At 37.7% G+C, this 12,265-nt stretch overlaps 1 protein-coding gene and 1 pseudogene across 3 annotated transcripts in view; one reads left to right on the top strand and one right to left on the bottom strand.

Moving 5' to 3' along the window:
• Window positions 1-12,265, bottom strand: part of ARNT (aryl hydrocarbon receptor nuclear translocator) — a 76,066-nt gene that overhangs the window by 7,679 nt on the left and 56,122 nt on the right. For all 3 annotated transcript variants that reach the window (XM_047085357.1, XM_047085359.1, XM_047085358.1), the window contains exons 12-14: window positions 7,565-7,699; window positions 4,643-4,717; window positions 1,204-1,355 (exon numbers count right to left, since the gene is read on the bottom strand). In XM_047085357.1, coding sequence (XP_046941313.1) covers window positions 1,204-1,355; window positions 4,643-4,717; window positions 7,565-7,699 — 362 coding nt within the window. The remainder of the gene's footprint in view (window positions 1-1,203; window positions 1,356-4,642; window positions 4,718-7,564; window positions 7,700-12,265) is intronic.
• Window positions 3,211-4,141, top strand: LOC124516161 (40S ribosomal protein S3a-like; annotated as a pseudogene).

The following is a 12,265-nucleotide window of genomic DNA, read 5'->3' as shown; positions in this document are numbered from 1 at the left end:
AAAAAATGAAGTAGACAGATAAATGCTACAAGAGAGGACCCTTAAAACATTATACTAAGCGTTAAGAGGCCAGTCATAAAGAATCATGTATTATATTCCATGCATATGAAACGCCTAGAATAGACAAATCTATAGAGACCGAGAGTAGATTAGTTGTCATAAGGGCTTGGGAGTGGGGAGGATGACTGTTAATGAGTACAGAATTTCTTTTAGAGGGAATGAGCATGTACTGAAATTAGATTGTGGTAATAGCTGTACAACCCTGTGACATACTAAAAAAATTATACACTTTAAATGGGTGAACTATATGGTACATGCAATCTATAATTCAATAAAACTGGTTTTTACAAAGTTGAGGAAGAAAAACTCAAAAAGAAAGGAATCAAGGAATTGAGGAACAGAAACTAACAAAAGTGGACACAGATAGCTCTGCTCTCAGCGACAGTCCATGAGCCAAATCCAGTCCATTGTCTGTTTTTGTAAATCAAAGTCTGTTGGAACATAGCTATCTTTGTTCATTTCATTTGTTTAGGACTCTTTTCATGCTACAATAGCAAGGGTTAGTAACTGCAATAGAGACCATATGCCTCACAAAGCTAAAATAATTATTATCTGTCATTTTACAAAAAAAGTTTAGAGACACCTGCTCTAGAGGAAAATCCTACCAGAATAGAGCAATAAACCGGTGTAGAAAACAATATGTTTTCTGGGGGCACCTGGGTGGCTCAGTCGGTTAAGCATCCGACTCCAGCTCAGGTCAGGATCCTGCAGTTTGTGAGTTCTAGCCCTCTGTCAGGCTCTGTGCTGACAGCTCAGAGCCTGGAGCTAGCTTCGGTTTCGGTGTCTCCCTCTTTCTCTGCCCTCCCCCGCTTATGCTCTGTTTCTCCCTGTCTCTCAAAAATAAATAAATGTTTATAAAAAATTAAAAAAACAAAACAATATCCTTTCTAGAAGGGGATGAAACAAAGTTGAAATACAAACCCTTCACATCTTAGAACCTACTCTTTTAAGCTACTGTTTGTTAAAATCTTATTCTACCTGGATGAATTACTCTAAATTCTATAGTAAGCTAAAGATGAGGAACTTCAAACTAATGGTGTTTACTACCACAAAAGTAGAAGAGGAGGAGACAGCTTGGTAAGGCTAAGCAGATTTGGCCCAGGAGAAATACCCAATATTGGTAAAGGCCTTTATGGTACATACTTCACATTGGTGTTGGTACAGATGATGTACTCAATTTCATCTGAGTAAGGGTTCTGGAAAGTAAAGGAGCTGGTTCTCATCCAGAGCCATTCCCGGTTCTTAGACCGGAACCGGAACATGACAGACAGCACCTGGCCTTTTAACTTCACCACCTGAAAAAGTTTTCATGCTATCAGTGAAACCCACAAAAAATTTTCTTTAGAATTTTTTAATTTCCCATTTCTACAAACCTAAGATTCTTGTGTCACTGTCCTTGAAATATACCAGTCTCTTTCAATGTTACAGATAAAACAATATGCACAGTGAAAACTGAGTGCTAAATAATGAGAGGTATATTTATTTTCTTCCTAAAGTCCTAAGTAGCTATCTGACCACTTTAGTCAAAGTCAAACAAAAGAAACAATTTTTTCCAGGAGAGTAAAGACTGTTTCCCCACTTGGAAAGTCCCGTAAAGATATGCTGATCTAGCTTTACAAGTCTATACTAGAAATTTGTAGTTTGACACTGAAATAGCTTACATGTTGCTCCTCAATCCTAGGTTCTTCCCACTCCAAACCTGAGGACTTCTGTTTTCACAGCATCCATGGAGATTTCTATTAAAACTAAATTGGCTTTAGTTTTGTTTTGCTTTTGTTTTTTAAAAGAAAGTAATCATGCGAAAAAATTACCTTTGACTGTCCCTCCCTAACAATAAAAAAATAATATTTGCAGCTAACATTTATTTTGTACTTACTATACATTGAGCACTGGGCTCTGTGCTTTTCTATTTTTTTTGTTTAGAACATTAACAACATGATAAAAAAGAAATATGAGTTACTGCATTTTAATAATACTAAGCAGCCTTTAACTCTTACATGTGCTTACTGTGTAATATATACAGAATGAATATGACATCTATACACAACTAAGTACTGGCTTTGAAAACCTGCTTATTGCAGTATATATCTATTCCAATGAGGTATAAGCCCAATGCTTCAAAATACCTACTTTATATATATATATATTTTAAGAAAAAGTGGTAACATTTGTATTTAAGCTGCAAACAGTGTGGAAATAACTGGTGATGTTACAAGCTGACTGAGAAATAATTACAGCAGAAAATGGAACGTACTTCACTTAGTAATAATAAAATGGCACATTTTATACACACACACACACACACACACACACACACACACACACACACCTTGTACAAATCAAGTGTAAAACACTTGGTTACTACAGTAACTCAAATGGAAGAGAAAAAAAGGAAAACAAGCTTCATTGGAAATAACTAAATTTATTACTGAAAAATAAATATAAATTCAACTGGACTTAAATAGCAATATCAGGAAATCAGCAACCAAGTAAGCAGCTGGAGACCACACATTAAAAAGCACCTTTATCTAGGTACTCTAAAGTCACAGTAGCAACTAATGTCAGAATAATAACTTTGAGATTATACAGTGTGTAATGAGTCATTAAAGCTGTTTTGGAATAAACATTTTCCACAAGATAGAAAATAATAGTCTATTCAAGGATTTAAAATATACTGTACAATATCTTCTCACACTAAAGGTCCATGTCCTTAGTTTTGAATGGATTCAACAGAAGTCAGAATGGTTTTCAGAATGGTTTTTCTGAGCCTACACATATACGAAATGTGATTTTTCTGTGAGCTGCAGTGGAGTACAAGGAACTGGTAATGCTGAGGACTCAGGAGACAGAGACATTTCACTGCCATCTTCTGATTTTCTATAGAAGTTGGGTTATACATGGGGCACCTTGGTGGCTCAGTCGGTTGGGCATCCGACTTCGGCTCAGGTCATGATCTCACAGTTTGTGAGTTTGAGTCCCATGTCGGGCTCTGTGCTGACAGCTCAGAGCCTGAAGCCTACTTCAGATTCTGTGTCTCCCTCTCTCTCTGCCCCCTCCCCTGCTAACGCTCTGTCTCTGTCTCTCAAAATGTATAAATGTTAAAAAAAAAAAAAAAAAAAAGTTGGACTATGTGCTTTAAATGCATTGCCTTATTTAATATTCCCAACAATCCTCTGAATTTAAGTACTGTTATTATACCTATTGTATTCCTAAGGACACTACTCAGGCTTAAAGAGAGAAATTAGTCCAATATAAGAATGCTTCCTAAAGCCAAATCTGTACTAAAATTAAATTCACCAGATATTTTCAGAATCTAGCGCCTGAAAATAACAATTGAGTCAGCTTACAACTAAGAGTTAACTCTTGCCTTTTGGCTCCCTTAGCAGTGCCATGCAGGCTGGCAAGAAAAGACGCTTTATAAAAGGGCAAAAAGGCAGCCAAGAAGAAAGTGGTTGATCCATTTTCTAAGAAAGACTGGTATGATGTGAAGGCACTGGATATAAGAAATACTGGAAAAACACTACTCATGAGAAATCAAGGAATCAAAATCTCATCTGATGGCCTCAAGGGTCGTGTTTTTGAAGTGAGCCCTGATGATCTGCCATAAATGATAAAGTTGCATTTATAAAATTCAAGCTAATTACTGAGGATGTTCAGGGCAAAAACTGCCTAATTTCTATGGCATAGATCTTACCCATGAGAAAATGTGTTCCGTGGTCAAAAAATGGCAGACAATGATTGAAGCTCATGTTCATGTTAAGACTACTGATGGCTATTTTCTTTGTCTATTTTGTGTTGGTTTCACTAAAAAACACATAAATCAGATTAATCAGAAGACCTCTTATGCTCAGCACCGACAGGTCCGTCAAATTCAGGAAAAGATGGCAGAAATCATAACCTGAGAGGTGCAGACAAATGACTTCAAAGAAATGGTAAATAACTGATTGCAGATAGCATCAGAAAAGACATAGAAAAGGCTTGCCAATCTATTTATCCACTTCATGATGTCTTTAACTGTTAGGTAAAAATGCTGAAGCAGCCCAAGTTTGAATTGGAAACGCTCATGGAGCTTTATGGTTAAGAAATTAGTTTTGGAAGAGCCACTGGGGATAAGACTGGTACTAAAGTGGGACGAGCTGGTGGATATGAGAATATCTACAAAATCTGTTTAAAATTCAGACATTTAATGGTGACAAAAAATCTTACTTGTGATGTTTAAAAAAAAAAGCCATTGACTCTTACTTATCTATAAAACAACTAAGAAATGAATATTTCTACTAGCATCCACAGTTCAGTGAGGCCTAAAGTATTTTAAATACTTTAAAGAGTCTTTTGGATACAGCTAGCTAGATATAAGACAGTGAGTAGCCAAAGCCAAAATATGGCCATTATCCATAGTTTCAAAATACCAGTCCTTTTCTCTTTTCTGTTCCTTAAAAATACAGGCTATGTACCAAACATAAGATTATGGTGGTGCCTGTCACAGTACTCCATCAGTGGTCAATAAATATTTGAGGAATTAATATGATAACAAATATTAAATAAAAATATTAGTCAGATCCAAACCAGGGGAGAAAGTTACCTGTTGGAAGCTGTCTCTTAGAAGCTGTTGGTCTTCAGGATGACAGAATTCCACAATATTCTTTCCTAAGAGTTCCTAAAAATGGAAAAGAAGAGTAAGATGGACACTTTTATGATCATCTAACTTCATGGCCCATCAGCAAAGGACTTGGATTTTATTTCTCCTGTCTTTATCCCAGGATTACAAGTGAGGAGGAAAAACAAACAAACAAAACCAAAATACAGAATCTGCTAAGCAAATGGCCTCTAGAACATTTTTCTTTTTCAGAACATTATTTACTTTAACTGCATTTTTATAGATTTGAGGTCTAATGTACAACATATAATTCACTCATTCTAAATCTACAATTTGATGGTCTCTAACATATTTATACTGTTGTGCAACTACCATTATTAGCACAATCCAGTTTTAGAATATGTCCACTGCTCCCAAAAGTTCCCTTGTGCCTGTTCGTAGTCAACACCCGCTCCCAATCTCCTAGCCAACCAGTGAGTGATCTGCTTTCTACTTTAGTGCTGCCTTTTCTAGAAATTTCATACAAATGGAATTATATAATATGTAGTTTTTTGTGTCTAGCTTCTTACAATTAACTTAAGATTTTTGGAGTTCATGTATGTTGTTGCATGTATCAAAAGTATATTCCTTTTGGGGCGCCTGGGTGGCGCAGTCGGTTAAGCGTCCGACTTCAGCCAGGTCACGATCTCGCGGTCCGGGAGTTCGAGCCCCGCGTCAGGCTCTGGGCTGATGGCTCAGAGCCTGGAGCCTGTTTCCGATTCTGTGTCTCCCTCTCTCTCTGCCCCTCCCCCGTTCATGCTCTGTCTCTCTCTGTCCCCCAAAAAATAAATAAACGTTGAAAAAAAAATTTAAAAAAAAAAAAAAAAAAAAAAAAAAAAAAAGTATATTCCTTTTTATTGCTCAGCAGTATTCTAACATGAAGGTATCACAGTTTGTGTATCCTTGAGTTTTCCCACTTTGGGGCTATTATGAAATACAACTGTGAATAAAAATCTTTCTTTATGGGCACATATGTTTCATTTCTCTTAAGTAAATACTTACGAGTGCAACTGCGACATTGTAGAGTAAGTCACATTTAATTTTTTATGAAACTGTTTTTCCATTTTTCCAAAATGTTTTTCCAAAGTGACTATGCCATCGTACATGTCTACCAACAACATGTGATGGTTTCAATTTCCCCACATTCTCACAACACTTTTTTAAAAAAATGTTTATTTTGAGAGAGAGAGCACGAGTATTTGCACATGCGTGTGGGGGAGGTACAAAGGGAGAGGGTGAGAGAGAATCCCAAGCAGGCTCCGCACTGTCGGCGCAGAGCCCAATGCGAGGCTCGATCTCACTAAGTGTGAGATCGTGACCTGAACTGAAATCAAGAGTCAGATGCTCAATTGACTGAACCACCCAGGTGCCCCACTTTTTGATAATATTGGACATATAGTGGTATCTCACTGTGGTTTTAATTTGTACCTTCCTATTGACTAATGATGATGAGCATCTTGGTTTTTTGTTTGTTTGTTTGTTTTTGTTTTTTAAGATTTTCTTTTTAAGTAATTGCTATACCCAACATGGGGCTCAAACTTACAACCCTGAGATCAACAGTTGCATGCTCCCCTGACTGAGCAGCCAGGTGCCCCATGATGAACATCTTTTTATATGCCATTCCTATTGCTTCTCTGGTGAAATGTCTATTCAAATCTTGTGCCCCTTTTTTACTGGCTGTTTATCTTAATGAGTTCTGAGAGTTCTTTTATATATTCTGGATACCAATTCTTTTATAAGAAATCTTTGCCTAACTTAAGATCACAAAGATATTCTCCTACATTCTTCTAGAAGTTTTATAACTTTAGCTCTCATGCATTTATGTCTTTGAGTTGATCTTTGTGCATGGTGTGGGTAAGAGTTTACATCCTTTTGAGGTGGGTGGATATCCAACTTTTCCATCACCATCTGTTAGAAAGCCTTCTTTTCCCTGCTTAATTGTTGGCATCTTTTTGGAAAATCATCTGACCATAAATGTGAAAAGACACTCTACTCTGGTTCTACTGATGTATATACCTATCTTTACATTGCTCCCACACTACCTTGATGACAACTATGTGACAGATGATGAATCAGGTAGTGATTCCAACTTCGTTCTTTTTTTCCAAGACCTCTTCTTTACCAACTTCTTCACAGAACCATAATCGGAAGTCCCTCCTGGCCATATGGCTTTGAAAGTTTGTATAATGACTTATTTCTCAACTCTGGGTATAGCTTCCTAGTCTGTTGAATGAGAAATCTCAATAAAGGAGCACCTGGATGGCTCAGTCGGTTAGGTGTCTGACTTCAGCTCGAGTCCTGATCTCACAGTTCATGAGTTTGAGCCCTGCATCAGGCTCTGTGCGGACAGCTCAGAGCCTGGAGCCTGCTTCAGATTCTCTGTCTCCCTGTCCCTCTGCCCCTTCCCTGTTCACACTGTCTCTCTCTCTCAAAAATAAATGGATATTAAAAAAAAATTTAATAAAAAATTTTCAATAAAATCATAATAACTGGTGCCAAATCTGCATATTTTGTGGGTTACTATGTACCTAGGTGACTACAAAAATTATCTAACAATGGTCATACCATTATAAAAATTGACACTTTTGCATTATTATTATCTATATTAATATCAACAAGAAAAAATAAATACACATTCATGCCTGCTGCCCCAACCTGGTTTCACAAGATGTATTTTTCTAGGTTAGATGAATAACACTGGTAGGAAGCGGAGAATAAACTTAGCTACTGATAGAATAGGATCATCTCTTTTTTCTGACCTGCGGCTAACATGTTTTGGCTATTCTGGAATTACATGACTGAATAATCTAAACAAAGCCAAGGTAAACAGGTTTAAGTATTAGTGGTGTAACAGCTGTACCTCCTCACCTGTGGTTGATAGCCAACAGTAGCCACACAGCGGTGATCCACAAAAGTGAAGATCCCCTCAATGTTGTGCCGAGAGATGAACTCTGTTGGTTGACAAACGTTACTCATGTCTGTACAGTTGGGAGAACTGGTTACCTAAAAGTAAAGAGATAAAAACAAGATAAAACGATTCCATTCTTTATAGATGCGTTTCCCATGTCCTCGTGATCATATACATAAACACGAGGATCCCAGTTTAAGGAATTTCTGTGCTTTCACATCTCACTCAGAAAGGAAAAAATTACAATCACAATTAGAGAGACCAAGAGGCCTAGCTTCATCCCCACATCTGTACTCTTTACCAACTCTGTAAAGAAGATAAAAATTCATTCAACCCAAAACTCACCTACTATCATTCAGCTTGGCTGTGCTGTGTTCATTATTCAGATTGGAAAATTATAGTCTCCGGTAACCAAGAAACTTATCTAACTTTATGGGAAGAATCAAAATACTTCCACTTCTCTAGTCATGTAATGACAAAATGAAAAGATCTCTCTTCTCCTGATAGAAGCAGAAGAAATTAGTTGGAAATAGAAAATTCAGCACTTGTAAAGGTCAAAGTATGAAAGATAAAGGGAAAAGATCTCCCTCCTCTTCTCATCCTTTTCAGATTCTTCTAAATCTAGAGAAGCAAACTACGAATGCCATATTTTTCCAAATATCTAGAGTTTTATATAATTCTTCATTTATATTCAGAGAGTAAAATAAAAATAACATGAACAAGTCCTGAGGAGATTTCTTCTCACTGAATAGGGATGATATAGGACTTCCAGGGAAGATGGTGGAGCAGGAGGACCCTAAACTCACCTTGTCCCATGGATACAACTAGTTAAAAGCCACATCAGTGTAAATAATCCAGAAAATGACCCAAAGGCTGGCAGAACAAACTCTCCACAGCTACGTAGAGAAGAGGCCACACTTAAGAGGGTAGGAAGGGTAGAGATGCAATTAGGAGCTAAACAGACCCACTAAGCGGACCTGTGTGACTGTCAGCAGGAGGGAGAGAAACATACTCTCACACCACAGAGCCCCTATGGGGAAGACAAATCCCCATAACATTTGGCTTTGAAAACCAGAGGGGTGGAATTTCAAGAATTCTTACAAATAGCAGGGCTTAAAACCTGGAACACTAAAAATCAGCAATCTCAAGGGAAAGCTGGGAGGGCAAGAGGAAACTAAGTCCCTGCTCTTAAAGAAACAGCACAACAAACAGTCCCAGGGAGATACAGCATGGAAGCAGCACTATGAAAAACACCTGAGGTATACAGGAAGGAGATTTGTTTACTAACTTCAGAGGATGGGCTGGAGGGGCAGGGATCATCTGAAAACTTCTCCAGGAACAATGGAGCTTGCTGGTGCCGTTACCTTCCTCCACCCCCCAGCACAAGCAGACACCTGCAGAAGCAGTGTGGTACCAACACTCATTACTTCACTTACGAACAGTGTGCCCCACCCAGGCACACCCCCTCCAGCCAGGCTGCAGCTCCAGGTTTCCTCCCATAGCAGAACCCTGCAAACCTTGTGAACACCTCGCACTCTGCTCATGCATCCTCCCGTGGCTGAGTGCTATTTATCTCTGGCAAACGTCTGGTCAGACTCAACTTAAGGCCACGGTGGCCCCAGACTAGCCTACTAACAACACAGGGACCAAACCTGCCCACAACGGACAAAGAGCCATTGCAGACGACTGGACCGAAGCAAAAGCAGCCCAGCCACAATAGCGGGGCACACACAGGAGACACCCCTGAAGTGCCAGGTTCTGGGGAACAGGGGACACTGCACTGCAGGGCACTACAGAACCCCTTTTTCATAAGGTCACTACTTTCAAGAGCAGGAGATGTAGCTGCCTTTCCTAATACATAGAAACAGACAGAGGAATATGTTCCAAATGAAATAACAGGACAAAATCACAGCAAGAGACCTAAACAAAACAGAGATAAAGTAATATGCCTGATAGAGAATTTAAAGTAATGGACATAAAGATACTCACTGGACTTGAGAAAAGAGTGGAGTACCTCAGTGAGACCCTTAACAAAAAGACAGGAAACATAAAAAAGAAACAATCAGAGATGAAGAACTCAATAACTGAAATTAAAAATACACTAGACGGAATAAATAGTAGACTAGAGGAAGCAGAAAAATGAATCAGTAACCTGGAGGATAGAATAATGGGAAGCAATCAAGCTGAACAGGAAAGAGGGAAAACATAAATAAATAAAAAATGAAAATGGCCTTAGGGAACTCAGTCATGCCAGCAAGCTTAAGAACATTCACATTATAGGGATCCCAGAAGGAGAAGGGAGAGAAAAAGGGGCAGAAAATTTATTTGAATAAATAATAGCTGAAAACTTCCAAATTTCTGGGAAAGGAAATAGGAATCCAGATCCAGAAGGCACAGAGATTCCCCAATAAAATCAACCTAGGGAGGTTCACACCAAGACATACAATAATTGGCAAAAAGTAGAAAAAAAAATTTTTAAAGCAGCAAGAAGAAAAAAAGAAAAGGATAACAGTTACATATAAAGGAAAACCATAACATAATCAGTAGATTTTTCAAAAGAAACTTTGTACACCAGAAGGGAGCAGCATGATATATTCAAAGTATTGAAAAGAAAAAACCCTGCCACCAAGAATACTCTATCCAACAAGGCTATCATTCACAATTGAAGGACAGATAAAGTTTCCCAGACCAACAAAAGTTACAGAAATCATGACCACTAAGCCAACCTTACAAGAAATGTTAAAGGGGGCTCTTTGAGACAGTAAGGAGGAGTAAAAAAAGTAGGAAACACAAAAGCAGTAAAATTAAGTAGGTTTATAAATATCAGTCCAGGGATTCATAAAATAGAAGAATGTAAAGTATAATAAAGAATGGGTTCAAACTTAAGTGACCATTAACTTAATATAAGCTACTATATGCAAAAGATGTTATACACAAACCTAATGGTAACCACAAATTAAACCAGTAATAGATATGCAAAAAATAAAGGAATCCAAGTATATCATTAAATAAAACCAACAAACCATCATTAGAGGAGAGAGCAAGAGAAGAAACAAAGCACAGGCTTCACCCCCAACATGAGGCTTGAACTCACAACCCTAAGATCAAGAGTCAGATGCTCCACCACCGACTGAGCCAGCCAGGCACTCCAAGAATTACCTTCAATGTAAATGGACTAAATGCTCCAATCAAAAGACACAGGGTGACAATATATAAAAAACAAGACCCATCTATATGCTGCCTATTAGAGACTCATTTGTGACCTAAAGACATACGAAGACTGAAAGTGAAGGGAAAAGCATTTATCACTCATGCAAATGGAAGTGAAAAGAAACAGGGTAGCAATATTTATATTGGACAAAATAGATTTTAAAACAAAGACTATAACAAGAGACAAAGAAAGACACTATATAATCACAAAAGGAATAAACCAACAAGAAGACTGAACAATTGTAAGTATTTATGCACTCAACATATTGGAAGCACCCAATATATAAAGCAGCTAATATATTATATAAAAGAAGTAATCTATAGTAATACAGTAACAGCAAAGGACTTTAACATGCTACTGTCTTGAATGGATAGATCATCCAAACAGAAAATCAACAAGCAAACAGTGGCTTTGAATGACACATTGGACCAGATGGATCTAACAAATATATTCAGAATGCTCCATCCTAAAACAGAATACACATTCTTTTTAAATCCTAGAAGAGAGCACAGGAAATAATTTCTTTGACATTGGCCACAGCAACATTTTTTTTAGATATGGCTCCTGAGGCAGAGGAAACAAAAGCAAAAATAAACTACTGGGACTACATCAAAATAAAAAAGCTTCTGCACAGCAAAGAAAACAACCAACAAAACTAAAAGACAACCTACTGAATGGGAAAAGCTATTTGCAAATGACATATCTGATAAAGAGTTCGTATCCAAAATATATAAAGTACTTATACAACCCAACACCAAAAAACAAAAAAAAAAACAAAAAAAACCCCACCCAAATAATCTAACCAAAAAATGGGAGAAGACATGAACAGACATTTCTCCAAAGAAGACATACTGATGGCCAACAGACCCATGAAAAGATGCTCAACACCACTAATCATCAGGGAAATGGAAATCAAAACCACAATGAGATACTACCTCATATCTGTCAGAATGGCTAAAAATCAAAGACACAAGAAACAAGTGTTGGCCAGGATGAAGAGAAAAAGGAACTCCTGTGCAGTGTTGGCGGGAATGCAAAACTGGTGCAGCCGCTGTGAAAAACAGTATGGAGGCTCCTCAAAAAATTAAAAAGAGAACTACCATATGATCCAGTAATTCCACTACCGGGCATTTATGCAAACGATATAAAAACACTAATCTGAAAATATACATGCACTATGTTTACTGCAGCATTATTTATAATAGCCAAATTATGGCAGCAGCCCAAGTCTCCATCGATAGGTGAATGGATAAAGATGATATGTGTGTGTGTGTGTGTGTGTGTGTGTGTGTGTGTATACATATATATATGTACGTGTACACACCCACACCCACACCCACGTAATGGAATATTACTCAGCCGTAAGAAAGAATGGAATCTTCCCATTTACAACATGGATGGATCTAGAGAGCATAATTCTAAGTGAAATAAGTCAGAGAAAGACAAATAC

The sequence above is a fragment of the Lynx rufus genome, unplaced genomic scaffold (assembly GCF_022079265.1).
Source record: "Lynx rufus isolate CCGP_SWC_20201006 ecotype Redwood Valley unplaced genomic scaffold, mLynRuf1.p SCAF_2, whole genome shotgun sequence".
Taxonomy (NCBI): Eukaryota; Metazoa; Chordata; class Mammalia; order Carnivora; family Felidae; genus Lynx; species Lynx rufus.
This window is presented reverse-complemented; position numbering and strand designations above follow the sequence as displayed.